A 20,822-nucleotide genomic window follows, 5' to 3' on the forward strand; every position below is an offset into this window, starting at 1 on the left:
CCATGTGTCTCTCCGCTGCCCACTGGCCCGGAACTGCATCACACTTGTCCTTGTTCTTCTGTGGTCCTGGCATGCTGAAAGCATTTTGTAGCACTCTATTAAATACACAGGGTATGCCTTTGGAGAATCCAAACATTTTAAGAGCTATAAAAATAAATCTAAGACAAATTCATGAAAGACTTGGTGGCCATAAGAATTTAGTTAAAAGCCCTGTAACATTCCGGGGCGCCTGGGTGGCTCAGTCAGTGAAGTGTCTGCCTTCGGCTCAGGTCATGATCTCAGGGTCCTGGGATCGAGCCCCGTATTGGACTTCCCGCTCAGAAGGGAGTCTGCATCTCCCTCTCCTCCCTCACACCCCCATGTGCATTCTCAGATAAATAAAATCTTAAAAAAAAAAAAGCATAAAGCCTATTAACACTTTTAAATGTTACCTCTAGCATACTAAAATTCCTTCAATAAAAGAGTATTTAACTTAAAAAAAAAAAAAGCCCAACATTCCTCAAAGTAGAAGAGGAGCCACAATGTACTGCCTTGGGTCTGGACAGGGCACAGGTGGCCAAGGGACAAGTCTTATGACACTGATTTCACAAAAGGATACAAGAGGTTTATTAGACAACCCATGGCAAGATACAAAATGATTAATAATGAGAACAACCATATTCTATCAGCCAGGTGCCACTTGGTACTATGACACTATCCCATAGGACATTTCTGGGTTCACATCTAATGCGCTACCTAAAGAAATGAATCCCCCTCAAATCAAGACTCAAACACAAAGGGATTCTAGAGACTACTGGGGAGGAGACTGGCTTTGAAAGCTCTCCCTTATCAATGTGGAGACGGGGGGGGGCGGGAATTTGGCAGGACAATTTGAATTTCTAAACTTAGTAAGAAGGAAACAAATGTACAAGGCAGGGTCTCCCAGGACTGGGGCAGAGGGTGGGACAGTGGGAGACAGGACAGGCAAAAACGGCAGTGGCTGGGACCTGACATCAGGTTTCTCTTCTCTACTTCTTCCGCCCGCCTCTCTCCTTGAGGGCCAAGTGGATGATGGCACCATTGGCCATGTTGTAGTAAGCCAGGGAGTTGGAATCCTTGATGAAAATGCCCTGGAAAACAGATGGTATGATTTAGCGTGGGGCAACCTGGCCTTGAGCAGTGTAGTCTCCCAACTCCGAACATCCATTCCCTCTGAACTCAGTGAATACAGGGGCCTGAAAGAAGATGGGGGACAATGGCGGGGAGCGGGGATGGGGGTGGCACAGGGTGGGACTGAAGGTCTCCAGTTCCCCCGAGAATGCTCTGCTTTCCTTCGTTCCTAGTAACCCATGCTCTTCCTCTTTGTCAACTCCCCAAAAAGTTGGCCCAGACCAACCCCATGAATTTCTGACTCTTCAAATCATAAGACCTTTTAGAGATCAATCCAAGAGTCTCATTTTACAGAACAGGAAACTGAGGCTCAGAGTAGTCATTTGTCAAAGTCCTGAGAGGGAGAATAAAGCAGCCCCATGTGGCCGGGTGGGCACCAGGTTGAGCTGGACTATCACTTCTGTGTCTCTGCACAAAACCAGGCTACCCCAGACCACACTGGCTGGGATGGCTCCACCACTGGGCCAGAAACCCACCACAGCATTCCACATCTTGTCCCCAGGTGTCCAACCTAGTCACAGAGGCAAAAGGTTTTTGGGGCTCTACATAAGACCAGACTGTGACCCAGCCACCCTGAGCCTTGCTCTGTCAGGCTAACCTGCCCTGGTACTCCCAGCCAGCATCACCGCTTCTAGGACAGACTCACAGGGCCACTCCCACATGTCTCTCCACTCCTTTGATTCCACAGGGGATTTAGCTTCTGGGATGGCAGAGGCGTTGTGACCCAAGGGGCAGGACCACTGACATCTGACTCACCTCATACTGCAGCTTCTGTTTCCCTGCAGGCATACCCGTGGCTTCATGAATCTTCACCTTGATGACGGAGACCTGTGGGACCGAGAGGTTGTTCAGCCCCTTGCTAAGGTCAGCTGAAGAAAGCTGCCTCCCCTGACTCCTTGGATCCCCTGCACCGGATGCCACTTAGCAGCAACAACTCATACCTGGTCTGTGAGCGGGAGCGTGAAGACCAGCACTTGTCCGTTCAGTTTCCATTCAGTCTTATCCTGCATGTTGGGCACTTGGACTTTGATGGACACTGGACCCTATAAAACAGGACATGGCCGTTATACCTGGGGAACCCTGAGCCCATCAGGAACTATGCTCTCCTATTCCGGGCCAATCTAAACAATATCACCTGCCCATCTGGGCTCTTGGACTCTGGCCCAACTCACTACTAACACCACTAGCGACATGGCACAATTCACTCCCCTTTTTCAAGATTTGGTTTCTGTTCTTCAAAATGAACTCTACCCTGCCTCCTGGTGAGTCTGGAACTGGAAAAGTGATAAGAAAATGCCCTGTAAACCCCAGAAGCACAAGAAAGAAAGAGAGAATATAAACTATAGAGTCAGAAAACCTGAGCTCCCAACTCCTCTAACCATGTCTTGCTAAGCCTCAACACCAAATTTATAAAGCAAGTGATCACAACAGCTGCATGGTACTGTTGTAAGCACTGAAAAGACACGTGCCCATAAAATGTGTACCTCTACCTTGGCGCTTCAGCTGGTACTCAGAAAATGAGAACTGCTATCGGAAAGAAAAAAAAAAAAAAAAAGACCGGGTCAAATGCACTGGGGGGATGGGGCAAGCACTGTTTCTGCCTCCTCACTAGAACCTGACAGCTTCCCTAGGCACTGGCAGTGCCAGGATTCCCCTTATTTCTAGCACCCAACAGAATCCCCACAACAGGGAGAACTCCAAGGGGCTGGAGCCAGAGAAGAAAGCCACAGAGAAATTAAGAACCACACCCAGGACTTCCTCCAGTGTCCAGGGCCCCATTCATACCCAAGTCCTGCCTGCTGGTCTCCACAGTAATTCACACCAGAGGGACCATCTATTCGGCCTGCTCCTTTGCTAACTGCACATCCACTGTGCACTCAGAAGCTCTTACAGGCTTCCAACAGCCGACTTAGGCCCCCGAGGCCAAAACAGTGGGAGCAGACTAGGGTGGGCCAGGGAGTGTGTAACTGCAGCAGGACTGGATCCCCCAACTAGGCCTTACGACCACGGGTGGCACTCTTGTATCACATACCTTGTTTCTGCGTAGGAACTCCTCTTCAGGCACGAGGCTGTCCTCTGTCTTCAGTTTCTTAGAGGCAGGCTCATCCTCCATGGGAGGCGGGGGGTGGACAGGGGGCATTGGGGCTGGAGCTGGGACAGGTGCCACAGGCGGAGCGGGCACGAATGCTGCAAGGACAGGAATAAGCAGCTGCATGAGTGGAAGGGCCCTGGGAGTCAGGGCTGGTGAGGAGAGACTGCAAAGGTTTCCCACTTCTCCCAGTCAGGGTTGGGAAGGGTCACTTCTTGCTGAGTCTGGCAGCCAGCAGGTTCCCTGGCAGGGAGACCTTGTAGACTGCCCAGACTGGTCAGCAGGGGACTGGCAGCAGGGGCAGGACTGATGAACAGAGTAGGTGCCAGCTGACCGCAAGCACCACTGGCCCTCTGCACCTGTCTGGAGCCTGACCACCCCCGGTGCACAGACCCCAGCTCTACTACGTCAGCCTATCTCCCCCAGGACCTGTGGCTCCCAGCTCCTAGCTCAGGGATAACTCACATGGGGAAGCCAAGGCTCCCCTCTGGGCTGACCCCCAGCTGTAACAGCTGGGCACTACCATCGGCCACTGCTCTGCTCAGTGTTTAATCTATAGTCCTGACCCAATGGTCTGGAAGGCGACATGAGACACACTGACCTGTTGGCACAATCATGGGGGGTGGGCGGGGTGCCATGATAGGAGGGGCCGAGGGAGGCATGGGCACCACGTTGATCCTGGGTGCATGGATGATGGGTGGCATGGGGGCAATCACTGAGCCCGGGGGTAGTCGGACCACTGATGCCATCGGGGGGCGGGGCATGACAGGTACTGCAGACACAACTGTGGTACGAACAGGAGGCGGCATCTGTGGGGGGAGAAGGGACCCAGAGGTCACAGGAAGCCGAAGCTGGACCTCAAGGGCATATGAGGCTGGTGATTAGCCACCTGCAGCCTTTGAGGATAGGGACTGGACAGCTCTGATGGAGTCCCCTGAGGCTGACAGACTGCAGGCTCACAACCAGGCTCTGACAGGAACTATGCTGAGAGAGGCTCAGAGTGACACTCTTTCCACTTGGGACTCAACCAGCTGCTTGTGGCAGACACTGGAAGAGCCACTAAAGAGGCTGACCTCAACTTAGCTTCCTGGAGACGGGCCAGCAGTCCTTGAAGACCTGTTAAGCCCTGCAGCCCTTCTCTGCCCTTAAGTCTGCTTCTCACATTTGCCTCTTGCCTCCCTCCCTACTCCAATCCTCCCACACAGATGGATGATCAGACTAGAGGTTCCCACTTACAATTCAAGAGTTCTTTGTCTCTCAACTTGACCCAAACAGCACCTGGTCCCCATTATAAGGAAGTTGTCCTTCTCAGCCAATAGTGTCCAACCCCAAAAACCAAGCTCTGCAAGATCAGTCCCAAAGTGGTTACTGGCTTACCGCGGGTGGCCGGGGCACAGAGGTAATTGGTGGGGCAGAGCTAGGAATGTTGGTGGCTGAAGACGGAGGTGGTGGCTGCTGGGGAAGTTCATTGGGTTTGCTAGGGCCAATCTTCTCTTTGGTATCATCCTCTGGCACCAGGCCCTTGGCCTTGTGGATGGCCTCAATCTGCTCCTGTAGGGTAATATTGGCCTGGGCAGCCTGCTGGGTCCGGGCCATGCTGCCCGAGTGGCCGTCCCAGGTCACCTGCAAGGGAAAGCAAAGCCACAGCTCGTCAGGGCTCCTAGGATGCAGCCCAAAAGTATAGGAGTGTGAGGGTGGGGAAGGCACCAGAATCCCTCAGAAGTGCACCTTTTCCTCTGGCTTCTGGATCTCCTCCTCACCGATCTTCTTACCGATGGCTGTTTCTTCTACACCAAAGATGTCAGTACGACGCTCAGCCAACTGTTTCAAGCTGCTCTCAATATCCAGACCTGGATACAGTCACACAACAGAGGCGGGGACAGAAAGGACACTAAAACCAGGTGCCCTAACAGAGCGGCAACGCTCCCAGTGCAGGGTGGAGGCTGGTCCCGTGAGGCAGGCCGAGTCGGGGTCCCAACACAGCATGCCCATCCTGAGCCTGGGGAAGCCCAACCAGCACGAAGCCTGTACGCTAGAGCTTGTCCGACCGCGTGACTTACGAAAAGCAACTGAGAGCACAGGATCACACAAATGGCAAGTGGCAGTCAGGACTAAAAGCTTACTCTCCTGCCTCCGGGACAGTTTTCTTTCCATCGTATCTCATTTCAAAGCACTAAGGGTGCTCGAGCCACCAGAGCCCTCGTTCTAAGACAGCCCCAGGAAGGTCAACTTTCCCAGCTCTGGTATGTCTGGGATGCCATCCATGTCAGGTGCCTGCCTTCGGAGGAGCCTTATGAAGAGTTGCTTCTGGAAAACGGGGAATTCTTTTGTGGCATCATAGGCTGTACCTATCCTCAAAACTTTCTGTTGACCTCAGTTGTTGCTGTTTGCTTAAAGCAAGTTGACCATAGTCTAGAAATTCCCCTGGGTCAAAAAGAGTCAGGGCCACATAAGAGAAGGGGTACGGACTGGGTGGGAGAACCCCACCTCACCTGGTGCGTACACTTCATCGTCGCTCTGCTTCTCACGGATGGAGCGGTCTCGCTGCTCTAGCCAGCGGGGATCGAGAAGCCCAATGCGCATGTGTTCCTGCATTTTGCTGGCAGGGATCTTCTCCCCCGTGATAGGAGACACAAGATATTCATCTGGAGCAGGGGCTGGAGGCAGGGGCTTGGAAGCTAAAAGGAAAGAGAGATGCCTGAGTCAGAACACTGGGAGGTAGCTGCGGGTTAAGAGACTGCTGTTTCATTTGTGCCTCACTCATCCAGGACACATCCATTTAGTGTGATGCTGTAGTTGGCACTGTGCAAGGCACCTGGGCACCAGAGATGACTCAGCTCTGTTCCCCACCACCAGGCCTGCAAAGGAGGGGCTGTCCATGCCTTCGTGACAAGCCACCTCACCCCCTCCTAGAAACAGACAGCACTAAGGAACATGTGAAGGCAGGAAAGCAGGCCCTACCTTTAGGGTCATAGTCCTTCCGAACAATGACCTGGTCTGGAGTCGGGGGCAGAGGAGGTGGCATGGGTGTCTCTGGGGGTGGGGGCACTTTCTGCCCTTCTTCTTCATCGTCCGAACCCTGAAAAGCAAAGCAATGGCAGGACTCAGAGAAGGCCCAACAGGCCACCTCCCTGCAGCTGAGCCCTGGCGGCTCTCAGGGTGGTAAGAAGCCTAGGTCTCTGCCGGCCAGCGTCTGTGTGCTAAGCCTCTGGGGGCAGCCGAGGGCAGCCGAGGCCAGCCGGCAGCTGGCCAAGCTCCTTCCTCACAACATGAATGGGAGTGCTGGGGGCTGTGGTGCTAACACTCCGCCCAGGCATTTCCAGCAGCTGGCACCAGGCAGTCCCAGGAGGCCAAGGGCACTTAAACATGCTGGGGAGGGGCACGGGGGGCAAGTCGACGCTCAATGGTAGCTGCTCATGGAGCAATGCTGGGAGGGAGAGAAAAAGTCAATTCCCACAGACACAGGGGCCATTCTTCTCACACACAAATTCTTTCCAAGGGGAGGAGAACAGCTTGGCTCTGGAGACTCTATGCCTGCTTGGAGGGGGTAGAGGTGGCCAAAAGGAAGCAGAGGCTACACTAAGAAAAGCTCTGGGAACTGCTGATCATTTGGGCCTAAGCTCAAATGCATCAAAGCATGTGGCGAAGTGTTCCCTTACTGAGAGCTGGCATGGGGGCGGGGGGCGAGGGGGGGAGCAGGGCCTCTGGGCAAAGGGGGGAAGGTCACAGAACAGAGCCAGCACAGCTTTCAGATCCTTGCCTGTGAATGAATCTTTGTTGCTCGAGCTGGAAAGAGGCTCTTATGCTGCCTGGGTCTGGGCAGCTGCTCAGCCAGGATGCCTTACTCGGGACCCACGCCTCCTTTCAAGGTTCACAAGGGAGCTGGATCTGACTTGTGGAGAGCACCCCCATCTCTTTAAGTGAAAGAGGGAAAGGCCAGCTTGCAGGCCCTCCCAGGAGTATACCTCATCCATGTCTTGCACTTGGGTGTCCTGGTCCAACTGCGAAGGAGGCTCCTCCGCCTTCTCCTGTTTCTCGTCCTCCTCATCAGATTCGACCTCCATCTCAACCTCTTCACTCTCCCCAAACTTCTCGTAGCGCTCCTGAATGAGGATTCGGGCCCCCAGTTCCTCTGGGGTGGTGGGGGGAGGGAAATTCCCTGGCAGAGAGCAATCCAGAGTCAGGGGACCTCCACAGATACTCCTTATCAAAGGCCCACTGGTCTACACTCCCCACACTGTAAGTTCTCCAAGGGCCTGATTTCTCTTCCGGCTCTCGATGCCCACCCAAGATCTGGCACGATGTTTCCTCAGTTGGGTTTAATTGGGGACATGTGGCAAATCTGAAGTCTTCTGGCAGCAGAGATGAAACAGATAAAACCCTCTGGGGGGACTGTGCTACTCCCTGGGAGGAGATGTATACCTGAGATATTCCAGGATGGTTCCAAGCTCCTGACTCCCCCACCTGGAGTCACAGACCTACCTTGCTCATTGGGTTGGAAATCCACTGTTTCCACCACCACAAAATCATGCCAGTCAATCTGAGCATAGGCCACCCGCTCCTTCTCCTTTTCCTCTTCTTCCTTCTTTCTCTCTCGCTCCTGGAACTTGGCCCACTCTACCCGGTAACACACCTGAAGAGACAGGAAACGGCATGACGCTAAGCTGAATCAAGGTCTGCTCCTGACAGGACTGTCACCTCCAGTACCTTCACCAAAGCCAGCTTCTCCTTCGGAACAGGAGGCTGCTCTACCCACAAGGAGAACTTCTGGAGGAAACTATGGCATTTGCATTTGGTTTCAGTCAGGCCCAGAGCCTGGACAGAATGTAACAATTCTAAATGCCACAGAAAACTTGTGTCTGGGCCCCAAGGGCAGCCATTTGTTATAACCTCAGAGTTTTCTGCTTGAGCTGGCAAGGGGCTCGATGCTCACAGAGCAGCAAACCCTGTCCCAGGAAGTCTGTGTGACAACCAAGTACCCACAAGAGAAGCAGCAATCTGAGAGCCTGAGAAACAAAGCCTTCATGCAGCCACCCGAAACAGGCAATGCCAATATGCCTTCTCTCCTTGATGCTGAAAACTTGGGGCCTCAAAAGGCATCTGTCGCCAGAAAACCTGTTCAGGAGTTAGCTTCTAGTGAGGGCAGAAAAGAGGAAGATCCAGTAAAGCTGAGAGAAAAGCAGAAAGTTAGGGAGCAGAGAGTCCAGGGTTCTTCAGCCTTTGTGACCACAAGGCCTTTCTTCCCCTACTCCTGTGCCTGGAACACGACAAGGTCCCTCCTCGAAGCCTATTTCCAAACATGAAACAACCCACACAAAGTCACTCGTACCACCAGTAACTAGTTATAATTTAGTTTACCTGGTCCAAAACTTCTCGGGGGTTCTCAGCCTCTTTCTTGAGCTTTGTAAATAAGCCTTTAGGCGGAATCAAGATCTGAAACATGGGAAGAGTTAAAACGACTGTCAGTGCAGTACAACACAGGACAAAGAGGGAGCTTCCCGGGGCCTGTGGAAAGGCACAGGAAAAGCAAGAGCATGGGGTTCCAGGTCCCAATCCCAACTCCACTTTGCTGTGTGACTTTGCCCAAGTCACTTAAACTCTCTAATTTGGCTGCCTTCTACAAATACTGACACCACCGCTTAAAGCCGCACAGTCAATGTAAAAGGTTGCTGCAAGGAGTGGCAGGAAAACACGCAAAAGCTCTGCCCTCCACCCAGCGTACAGTCCTCACGCGCTGGCTGCTCTCAGGGCACGGGGCTGCTCCACCCTTCTGCGCATGCCACCAGGCCCTTTTGCATGTGCTCCCCTGACGACCCTACTCCAGACTGCCGCCCACACACCTCATCTCCGAGATTCTGTCCCCTGCTTTCTATTTCTCCATAGTGTTTATTACCAGCGGACATCCATCCACTGACATTGCACTTGCTTGTCACCTCCCTCACCAGACCAGAAACGCCACATAAAGACAGAAATTTCTATGCCTCCTGTTCACTATTGTATCTCCAGCATTTGAAATAAAGTCTGACACTGAATACATATTTGATGAGACAACAAATGATGGCTTTGTTCAAAACAGCGTAGGTTCCCAACAGTATTTATTATCATTGGTAAAGTGGCTCAGCCTTCTCCTAGCATCCCTATACCTCTCCCTCAGGAATAAATCTGCCCCTAGAGTCTCCCATGACTAGAGACAGACACCAGTGCCCTCAGGTTAGAGAACTAAATGTCAATACCCCAATCCTGAGAGAGAAGGAACAGGAAAAGTAACAGAATAAAAAGGGATTTAGGGACCTTGAACCCTGGAAGTAGTCCACTAGGGAAAATCAAGGCATGGCTCACTTAAAATTGATACTGTGTAATGAATTACACTAACCCTTTGGCCTTCCACCGTTTTATTTTAGCTGCTCTTCCATTTTTTGAAATGATCATTTTCTAAACACACACATTTTTATAATTCTTCCTAGTTACATACTTAGAGTGAATTGTTAAGAATAAATCATTACAGTCAAGTCAGATCTTTAATGTACTGTTTCTAACTGCCAAGAACAGATGTACGAACCATGCCACTAAAACGGGAAGACAACCTCCACTACATGTTGGGCAGGAAAAGCCACTGCAAATCAGTGTGCTTTGCAATATATTAGCAATCTGGGTGACACCCGGGTGGCTCAGTGGCTCAGTTGTTAAGCATCTGCCTTTGGCTCAGTTCATGATCCCAGGGTCCTGGGATCGAGCCTTGCAGTGGGCTCCCCGCTCCGCGGGAAGCCTATTCTCCCTCTCCCACTCCCGCTGCTTGTGTTCCCTCTCTCGCTATGTCTTTGTCAAAAAAATAAATAAAATCCTAAAAAAATAAACAATCTGATTGTTTTTAAATACTAATATTCACTTGTCCAAATTCTTGATTACAATAATGTAGCCTGATAATTAAGACCTTCTTGTTCCAGACCCTGAAGCCCAGATCTTAGGGGCTGGAGAAAAAATGCTAGAGTTTAAGTCCCAACTCAGCAAGCCCTAGCTGTATGACCCTGCCCAAGTTAACTTCTCTGTGCCTACTTCCTCTTCTGTAAAATAAATATAGCAGTGGCTACCTTACACATTACCAGAGATTAAATGAAAGAATGCTATGTATATAATGAGTATTTCAACAATACTGGCTATACTTACTTCTCTCCCAATGTTTATTTAAATTATATTTCTAATTCAAAGTATTTTTTAGGGTGAAAAACAATACAGGTATTGGGGTCAGTGCAGCTACTTACTAGTTGAGAGACCATGAGTAAGTGACTTCAACTCTCTGAGCCTGTTTCTGCTTTTGAAAAAGGGGAAGCAGGGAGGGTCTTCTGAAGATTAAATTGGGCAAAAGAAGGCAATTATTAAGGGCTTCCTTATTCTCAGGTCCCGTGCTAAGCAACTGAGATTCTGATGTACTTAAAAGCAGCTAGCACTTGGCATTGTCACATAGCAGGCACTAACCTAATGGCAGTTATCAATCACATGTTTCGCTTCTCAAAACCAGCAGGCTATGTTACATTTAAAAGGCAGAACTGAATAGAAATCAAGACTTTAGGGGCACCTTGGCTCAGTCGGTTAAGCGGCTGCCTTAGGCTCAGGTCATGATCCTGGGTTCAGGGATTGAGCCCCACATGGGCTCCTTGCTCCAAGGGGAGCCTGCTTCTCCCCTGCCTGCTGCTCCCCCCTGCTTGTGCTTGTTCTCTCCCTCCGTCAAATAAATAAAATCTTAATTAAAAAAAAAAATCTAGACTTTACACTGAACTGGAATTTTTAACATGTGCCTGAGGGCCCACAGAGGAGTCATGTCCTTGTGGACACGAGCAGATACAGTGCTTACATTAACGTGCCTTCCTTCCCTAGGCCCAGCACCCCCGCCCCTGCCCTGCCCAGGCACCTTGGTGTACTGCTCCACCAGCTTCGTAAAGTAGTTGAAGAGGCTGTGCTGCGGGCGGAGGAAGTCAAACTGGTAGTTGCGCTGCTCTTTCTGCATCAGTTGTGTCAGAAACTGGCGGCCATTCCTGGCCACAAACTGAGCCGTCAGCTTCACCACATCCAGGTCAAAGGCTGAGATGGAGGGGGGGTCTGCGATGAACTCAAACTCAGGAGGGGGCTCTTTGGGCACAATGGTCTCTTGTATCACCTGGGCTTGGACCTAAGATGCAGAGAGAATGTGAGGCTCGAGAGGGGGTGGAAGACACCCCCGACAGGATGGCACAGACCTCTACACTTCTGTTAATCACACGCACACCAGTGGCCCACGGTGTGAGAGGATCCTAACTCATAAGAGCACCAATTTCTTGGCCAACTGTGGCCTCAACTCTCTGAATGGCTTTGAGCAAGAACCGTGCCCCTCTGTATTTCTGCTGTTGCCCTGAAACTGAGCGCCAAAACTGGGTGGCAGAAAATCTGACAGGAACATGCCTTATTAAATCCCACCCAGGGATGAAGGACACAGTTAGCCCTACATGTGTGCAGAGGGACCCACTGGACAGAGGACTTCCATGTTTGTTACCTCACCTGGCCTCCACATGGTTCGTGTGGATTCACAGGTACTGTGAATCCCTTTTATAGGTAAGAAAACTGAGGTAGCCTGAGGCCTTAGAAGTAGTAAATTGCAATTCAAGGTAACAGAATCTACTCCAACCTTTATTTCCCACTGTAAAACAGCAGGCGGCCTTTGTCACCATGGTCCAGGAAAATACAGCAAAGAGAAGGGACCAGTCTAGGTTACACAAGAGGCAAAATGTGCCAGCCCTTCACTGGCGACCCTAACTGTCCCTAGTGATGCACCTAGAGAGAATTAAGGTATTAAAGCAGGCCACATGGAGGGGCCCTGGGAAGGTGAGATGGATGGGAGGGATGGCTCAAGAAGGGGCCCACGAGCCACATCCCAACACTGTTCTCACTCCATGGTCAAGGCAAAGAGTACAGGCCAAGAGATTGAACTCTGGACTACTGCCCTGTGGCCTGGGTAAATCGTACCTCCCCAAGCCTCAGGTTCCTCATCTGTAAAATGGTCTCTTTGCTGTCCTCCTCAAGCAGCTGCTGTGAGGTGCCAATGAGACTCTTAAAGCACCAAGCATAGAGCTGGACAAGCAGTGCTCAGGAAATGTCAAAGGCCGCAGTACTTTGCTATCTGAGCCTCAGTGTCTTCTTCCTTGGATAGAAACCTCATGTCTCTCCCTGGCTGGTAGTGAGATTTAGATAGCAGAGTTCATTATCTTCCCCTCCTTGGCCTGGCTTCCCTCTCAGCCCTGGGGATAAGAAGGAAGGGAATGGCTCCAACCTTCTGGGGCAGCTGCTGCTGGGTGGCCTGCTGCTGCTGCTGCATGACCTTGGGGATGGCAGCCGAGGGCTCCTGAGCCTTCCCCTCCTTGAACTCGCTGACCTTGTGGCGGTAGTAGGCATGGTAAGGGTCGTTAGGGTTCAAGAAGTTAAACTTGGGATTGTTGATCTCATTCTGTCGTATCCTAGCTTCAAATTCAGGTCCGTTTCTACAAGGAGGAAAAGAGGGAAGAATTAACACCACAACCCTTACAACTGCCTAAATGCAGAACACTGCCCATTCAAGCCCCCTTCTTGCCACAACTCATCACTCAAATTAGCCCATCCCTAAGTGCAGCAGAGGTCCTCCGTGAGGCTCCTTGTGACAGCGGCCAAAGTCATCTGCCTCCTCCAAGCCTTGGCCAGGCCTCCTCTACCACAGGGTCTCCCGGACCTCTGTCGCTCTTGTAGCTCTTCTGTTAGTCTTGCCATTCCCAAAACTAAACTTACTGTTTTCTTTTCATATTTTAAAATGTACTTAAAAAGAAAGACATATATTACTGCTTCAAATAAAAATCAGTATGGCTTTACTAACAAAAAGAAACAGAATTAAACACAATAAGAATAAAGTAGTATTAAAGTAATATTAAAGCTCCAAGTTTGCTGAGACTGAGGCCAGTTCTCTTAATTAAAAAGGGAGATGAAAGGGTGCTGGAGTAGTGTTAAAGATATACTAGCACCAAACTGACACTCTGTCCTTTGGGTAACCACAAGGATTGAAAAAAACATCGAAATGTCAACAATTTCATGTAATGCTTTGTCCAAGTACTACCCCAAATCACCTCATTTAGTACTGGGTGAGGCCCATGCAGGAAACACTGCTCTCCAAGGATCTGGACCTGTGTTTCTGCATAAGGCACATCCAGATGATGAGGGGAGCAGTGAGAATAGAAGGGAGGTCTCCCATCTCTCCCAGTACCGAGACAGTTTCTCACATACACTCTACGTGCGTGCCTTTAAAAGACCTCAGGATAAAAAAAAAAAAGTCATGATATTTGGGGAACCCTGATTTTTAAAGCGTCCCAATGGTAATATTTCAAGGTGTCACACATATGTAACACCTGTGTCACTCAGAAAGCACACTAAAGACATAAGATATGGACACACACACATTTTGAGTTCTCACTACTGACTCACCAAGTTACCAAACCTCCCACTCTTTTTTTTTTTTTACGTACTAGATTACCAGTTTATTATAAGAGGATATTTTAAAGGATAAAAATGAGCAGCCAGATGAAGAATCACATAGGGACAGGTCTGGTAAGGTCCTGAGCACAGGAGATTCTGTCCCTGCAGAGTTTGGGGTGCATCAGCCTCCTGGCACTCTCTCAGATGTGTTCTTGTTCACTGACCTGGAAGCTCTCTGAATCCCTTTGGTTAGGGTTTTAAGACGTCATTACACAGGCAAGGCTGATTAAATTATCGGCCATTGGTGACTGAACTCAATCTCCAGCCCCTCACCCCTCCCTAGAAGTTGGGGTTCCAAACTTCTCTTCGACTCAATTTCCCATGTATAAGATGTGACTACTACCACCTTCTCTCTCTACCCTGGAGTACTTAGAAGATCAAATCAGTTAAGGAGATGCCAAAGTCTTTTTGAATCATACAGCGGTCTAAAATGCAAGGGCTGTCACTCCTATGAAGGCTAGAAAGGGCTGTTCCATAAACACTAAAGATGATCTGGGTATTAGATGTTTGTGGTGGGGCATCTAGGCGGCTCAGTCAGTTAAGTGTCCGACTCTCGATTTCGGCTCAGGGCATGATCTCAGGGTTGTGAAATAGAGTCCTGTGTCAGGCTCCCCACTCAGTGCAGAGTCTGCTTGAGATTCTCTCTATCCCTCTCCCTCTGCCCCTTCCCCTGTTCACGCTCGCTCTAACTAAAATCTTAAAAAAAAAAAAAGATGTTTGGGCACCTGGGTGGCTGTTGATTAAGTGACTGCCTTCGGCTCAGGTCATGATCCCGGAGTTCCAGGATCAAGTCCCGCATCGGGCTCCCTGCTCAGCAGGGAGTCTGCTTCTCCCTCTAACCCTCCCTCCTCTCATGTGCTCTCTCTCTCAAATAAATAAAATCTTAAAAAAAAAAAAAAAGATGTTTGTGGGGCTTCCCTCACTCCTTCAGTCAGAGCCCAGCACTCAAAAGATGCCATAAACACATCAAGGGATGGTTCCAGGGACTGCTGGCAACAAGTTGCTTCACTCTCTTGAGACTTTCACACCCTGGCCTTGCTAGCTGGAGGGTGACACACATGGTACAGGCAATGCTGTGCCCCAGATTAGCCACCATAACAAACTGTGCCATGGTGGTTGTCATCAACACCCAGGCTAGCTCCTCTGCAAGTTCTGGTCACACTCTGTAGCATGAATAACACCATGGGGTCTCAATTAGGCAGTACATGCGTCCAACTGGAACCTCATGCTTGGGGAAGAAGCATCTTCCACCTTCTCAAATAATGCAAACCACATACAAGGAAGGTGAATGCACACTTAGATACTGCTAAAGTAGGCCATCATGCCCAGCAAACACCCAGGGCAGACAAAGGGCTGCTGGAAAAGGGAGGGCTCTGCTTGCCTCCTCTATCCCTGCCTCCTAAACCATAACCTCACCACATCTGGGAATAATTTGAAAGAAAATGAGAAGTCAGGAATGTTCATTCCAAGCTATTCTGTTCCTTTAAATTAACTTAATGTTAATTTTAGAATTATGTTCTCTAACACAAGGAATAGATTTCAGCAGAAAAAGACATGATTCTGAGTCAACCCAGCTGGTGGGATTTTTTAAGGGTAATTTCCACTTTAGTTTCTTGACAGGAAAATGCAGGGAAGGGAAGACCAAATCTAGAGAGAAAAAACTTCTTTCGGAAAAACATACTCAGTGATTTTAACTGTACGCTCCATCAACCAATATGTGAGACCCAACAGAAGTGAAAAGATGGTCCTGTAGGCTTCCTTTAACCCAGAGTGAGATGATGCCGGTCTGTTCCTCCATTGCCACGTAAACGAAATCAAGTCCACAGATATTTAAAAATGCCTATAAACCTTAGCCAAAAATAAATCTAGAAAATATGGATGCACACATTTTTAAGAAAACTTGGATACTCATTTCTGTGGCAGCAGAGGTTGGCACAAAATCACTGGAAAGCTACTTGGCAAAATGTTTAAGAAAATCTTTAAAAACGCTCTTACAGCCAGTAATGTGCCACACAGAATTTTCTTCTAAGAAAACAATCTAGAAAGGAAAGAAAATGCTCAGATTTCCCCACAGCTTTGTGAGCCAAACTGAAATGTTGGAAACAACCTTGAAGGAAAATACAGAGGAGACAGCCAAGTCAAGGGAGGCCCGTCACCTCAACATGGTGCACCGAGGACAGCGCAGTATCAGAGGACCATAGAGCAACACGGGAAAATGCTTATAACACAGCACAAAAGGAAAAAGCAGGATGTGAAAGTATCTACTAGTATTACAAGGATCTAAAAAAAGACATTAAGGACCAGAAGGAAACAGGAAAGTGAAAACAGCCGGTAGAAACCATTCTGATAGTGAGACTGTGGTGATTCTTCCTCTAACACTCTTTTCCTAGTTACTCTGTTTTTAAATTATCAGGGCGAAAAGGGAAGCATGAGCGTTGCTATGACACATTAAACATTTATCATAAACACAACACTTACTGCCCTAAACCTGACACTGTTCAACCAAGCACAGAGCAGATTTAATGCAATACCCTGATTAATCAAAGCCTTTGAAATGTGAGGATATGAATCTGCATGGAGCCCAACAAGCAAAAGGCCTCAAGCAGAGTAACCTCTTTCTATGTTTCATTTTATTAGGAGGTTGGTAAAGGAAGGAATCCTCTATTAAAATGATGTACTGTGATGGGGATACTGCCTTGGGGTCAAGGCATGGCCCTCTGGAGAACACATGTCTGGACTGAGGGCAGCAGCGTGTTCTAGGCCAGCAATTGCTGATATGCAACGAGCTGTCCAGTTCGTTGACAAAAGACAGAAATCCAGATTTTTTGTGCAATCTCATTTTTTTTTTAAAGAATTTTTATTTAATTGGGGCGCCTGGGTGGCTCTCCCTGCTTCTGTTCCCTCTCTCGCTGTGTCTCTCTGTCAAATAAATAAATAAAATCTTAAAAAAAAAAAAGAATTTTTATTTATTTATTTGACAGAAAGAGAGTAGCAGGCAGAGTAGCAGGCAGAGGGAGAGGGAGAGGGAGAAGGAGAAGCAGGCTCCCCGCCGAGCAAGGAGCTTGATGCAGGGCATGATCCCAGCACCCTGGGATCATGAGTGAGCCGAAGGCAGTTGCTTAACCCAACTGAGCCAAGGCACCCCAATCTCATTTTTAAATGGTGGCAACTTACTCAAGTTTAAAAAAAATATATTGTGATGGGGCACCTGGGTGGCTCAGGTAGTTGAGTGTCTGACTCTTGGTTTCGGCTCAGGTCATGATCTCATGGGTCGTGGGATCAAGCCCTGTGTCAGGCTCCCCACTCAGTGGGTAGTCTGCTTGAAAATTCTCTCCCTCTGCCCAATCCCCCACCCCTCTCCCTCCCTCCCTGATAAATACATCTTTAAAAATATATGTATCGTGAGGACAAACAAGAGCTCTATAGGCTGCATGTGGCCTGTTGGCTGCCAAAAGAATACTTTAAATACTTTAAACTAGGGGATGTGTTGACCTTTGGAGTCAAGTGGCCATCAAGAGGATTCCATCTGAGGAAGTGGGAGCATGTAAAATATAATGGGGAAGGATGAGAGGAACTCGCACTGACTTCCGCGTCATCCACGAAGACAGATGACACTTGTATCATGTACCTGAACTGCACTCAGTCCCATTCCCTCTCTCCTGCCTCTCAACAACTCTGAGGTGGTATTTTATTCCATTTTGCAGATGGGTCAGTTGAAGCTCAGAGAAGTACAGTTCTTGCATAATGAGAATGACCAACTCCCTTTTTATGTCTTCCTCCAATCAGCAGCTCAGACACAGACACACATACTCTCCGTGACAAAAGAGCTTCCTAGGTACTTCCTCAGGCCTATTCTGGAAGCACAGATTCCTGGTGACTCTGGGACTGGGTGTGACTCACATTCTGCCACTGCCATGCCATGCTGGAGACATCAATCCTGCCCATGGCCCTCCTCACCACCATGCTGTAGTGTTAGATGAGCTCATGGGCCTAGGCTGACAACACAGAAGCAGCTATGTTACCTGGCCACAAAACTGGCAGTCTTGTCAACGATATTCCTGACCTCCGGAGGAGGATAAATAATTCCCACCACTGGCTTGGAGGGGGTAGAATCCTCCTTTGAAGAAGCTTCTTCTTCTGTGGGCTGTGGAAACAAGAAAAGGAAAATAATGCCTTGAAGTTCCTGGTCTGGGGGACTGGATCCCGACTGTCAAACTCCTCTAAAATTTATTGAGAATAAAGACTCTCTCCCACAGACTTTCCTCGAGTTAGGACCCTCTGCTCCAGAAAAGTGGTTCTCTTAACTGCACTGTGCTTGCATGGGACTCTCCTGGGGAACCAGCGAAAAGAGCAGCCTCCTTGGCACCCCCCAGCTAGCCGCTCTCAGTGACACTAGGAATCTGCATTTTTACCAAATGTCCAGATGATTCAGATGGTGGCCGGGGGGGGGGGGGGGGATCTGACCACATTCTAAGAAACCATCTTTCAGAATCCAGAAAGCCATGTTTGTACCCAGGGATGTGGCTGGCACAGGATAATTAATGACTATTTGCTGAATAAAGACGGGAAACTCTTTGCTGGCAGCTCCTTATGCCCTTTCCCTCTGCACTTATTCTAGTCACAACCACCACTCAATGCTCCAATGTTTTGTGAAACCCCACCGGAATATACAACATCACCTGTCCCATAAGTTCCAATATTCTTTCTTCACCAGCTTCTTCCCCTTAGTAAACAAAGGGTCAGTCTCTCATCTTAAAAAAATAGCAGTTCCCTGCCCTCATATTCTTTCCTGCTGCTATGCTCTCCCCCTCTTCCTCTAGTAGCTAAATATCCTGAATTTTCTCAGCCTTGCCATTCCCACTTCCTCACCTCCCTGAGAACTATACTTCTCAGCACTTGCCATTTCAAGTGCTCTTGCCAAAGTCAAACATGACTGCCTACAGCAGTCTGGTCATGTGACCAATGACCACTCCTTCACAGAACTCTCCACTCAACTCCCATGCCCCATTCTCCTGTGTCTTTCCTTCTTGCTCACCACCCAAGTTTCCTTCCTGGCTCCTGTTTCACCTTCTGCCCTATGTTAGGGTTCCCGAACTCCTGTGCTATGTTAGGGTTCCCGAAAATTCTGTTCTCCACAGTATTCACACTGTCCTCAGGCACTCACAACTATGTCCTTTACTTCCCCTACCACCTCTAGGCTGAACAATCTCCCCAGATTGACGTCTCAGATCATTCTTACGTGTCACAGAACTCTAGATCCAGCTGACTCCCAGGCACTTTCCTCTTTAACCACTTTCCTCATGAACGGCCAGCCATGCACTGTCACCCAGGCCAGAATCATGGCCCTCCTCTCCCTTCCTCAGCCTCCACATTCAATGATAATATTTATCAAGCACACAGTAGGTTCCATATACTTTTCTAAGAACTTTAAATATATTAACTCTATGGCTCTTATAAGAGCCCTATGATGTGAATACTCATTACCCCCATTTTACAGATGATAAAACAGAGGAACATAAAGCTTAACTGGCCCGAATGCAGGACCAGGATTCCAACACATCACTTTAGCTGGAGAGTCTGCACCACCAGCCATTTTGTGACTTGAGCTTGCCCATCCACTCTGTCCCACTCCTCCACATCTAGGGCAGGCCCTCAACATCTTTTGAGTAACTGCGCTCCTAGCAATTCTCATCACTACCTATCTGAATTTCTGAAACACAAATGTCATTATCCAGCTTCAAACTCTTCTCTTTCTCCCCACTGTGTACTAGGAAAAGTTAAAATGCCCCCAAAATGCATCTTTTGCCACCACTCTAATCCTATGCTTCAGCAACACTTTTTAATTTACTCTTGACCAGAGACACCATCTGATTCCTACCCTGGTGTCTTAGCAATTATCTGGTATTAACTCGTTTACTTTTCCCCAAGTGACTGGGAAAATGCCAGGGATACAGATGTACTTAAAATATTTGTGGTAAGGGTATGGACCCCTTCTGTATTCTGAACCCAAAGCAGTGATCACCATACAATATGTGCTCAATAAATGTTTGCTTAATGAATAAAGGATGCTGTTAACCTTTTCCAATCACCTGAATGGCAAACTACTAATTCATCCCTCTAAAAGCAATTTACCTATCACTCATGTGGGTTTCACCTACTTTAATTTCCCCTTCACTCCATCAAAAAAATGTTGAATACAGTTTCTTTTGTATCTGATACTTATAGGGGCTATCACACCATACTGCAATTATTTACACACCTCTTTCCCCCTCAGCTGATTTAAGTGCTGACTGATATCATTTATGGTGATCGAAGCAATAGTAGAATATTCACTTGTATCTATCTCCTCACTTAGACTTGTGAGCTCCCTAAACTGGTTGTGCTTCATTCATTCTGGGTAAGTCGGAGCCTGGCACGGTGTTTGGCTTAGATAAGCACCGAGCAGATGCTAAGAATTACCAAAAATGTACCGTACAGACTGGGAAACTAGGGATTACTGGGCAAAAACCGGCGGGCTGGGGAGGACACGTCGGTGGGCCCAATAACCACAGAAAACCTGCGGATGGGCTGGATCAGTGCTTCTCAAACTTTAACCAATCACCTTGAGATCTTGTTAAAATGCATTGGTATTTAGGTCTGGCATTTCTAATAAACTCCCAGGTGACGTTGATGCTGCTGGTCGGGGAACCACACTTTGAGAACCACTGTTCCAAAAGCGCTTCTTTTGCTACCAGAAGGCAGCGCAGAGCGGGAAGCGCGCTGCCTCCTGGGACTTGCAGTCCCTCCGAACCCTCGTAAGCGGCCGCTTCTTTCTCTGCACGAGTGAAGAGCGCCCGCGCCGGAGGGGACGGGACGGGCCGAGGATCGGGCTGCCGGTCGAGGTGCGGGGGTCGCGGTACCTGTTTGGGCTCGGTGGCCGCGGGCGGCGGCGGAGGCACCGCCTGCACGGGTCCGGCCGGCATGACTGCGACGCTCAGGGCTGCCAGTCCGCCTCGCTGAAGGTGAGCGGTGCTGCGTCAAAGCAGCTCCCCGCACGGCCGATACGACAAGCTCGCAAGAT

General features: G+C 49.1%; 1 protein-coding gene across 1 annotated transcript; it reads right to left on the reverse strand.

Annotated features, from left to right (window-relative positions):
• Positions 1-582: 582 nt before the first annotated feature.
• Positions 583-20,800, reverse strand: SF3A1 (splicing factor 3a subunit 1). Its single transcript, XM_025858047.2, has 16 exons — positions 20,662-20,800; positions 17,785-17,906; positions 12,537-12,744; positions 11,145-11,402; positions 8,597-8,671; positions 7,721-7,871; positions 7,204-7,397; positions 6,200-6,317; positions 5,731-5,916; positions 4,967-5,088; positions 4,616-4,861; positions 3,840-4,047; positions 3,182-3,336; positions 2,091-2,192; positions 1,906-1,977; positions 583-1,109 (listed from the first exon to the last, which is right to left on the reverse strand). Exons 1-16 carry the CDS (start codon positions 20,722-20,724, stop codon positions 1,008-1,010), a joined length of 2,382 nt encoding a protein of 793 aa, XP_025713832.1. The 5' UTR covers positions 20,725-20,800; the 3' UTR covers positions 583-1,007.
• Positions 20,801-20,822: the final 22 nt, after the last annotated feature.

The sequence above is a fragment of the Callorhinus ursinus genome, unplaced genomic scaffold (genome assembly GCF_003265705.2).
Source record: "Callorhinus ursinus isolate GAN/ISIS: 27379988/994484 unplaced genomic scaffold, GSC_fseal_2.0 scaffold72, whole genome shotgun sequence".
NCBI lineage: Eukaryota > Metazoa > Chordata > Mammalia > Carnivora > Otariidae > Callorhinus > Callorhinus ursinus.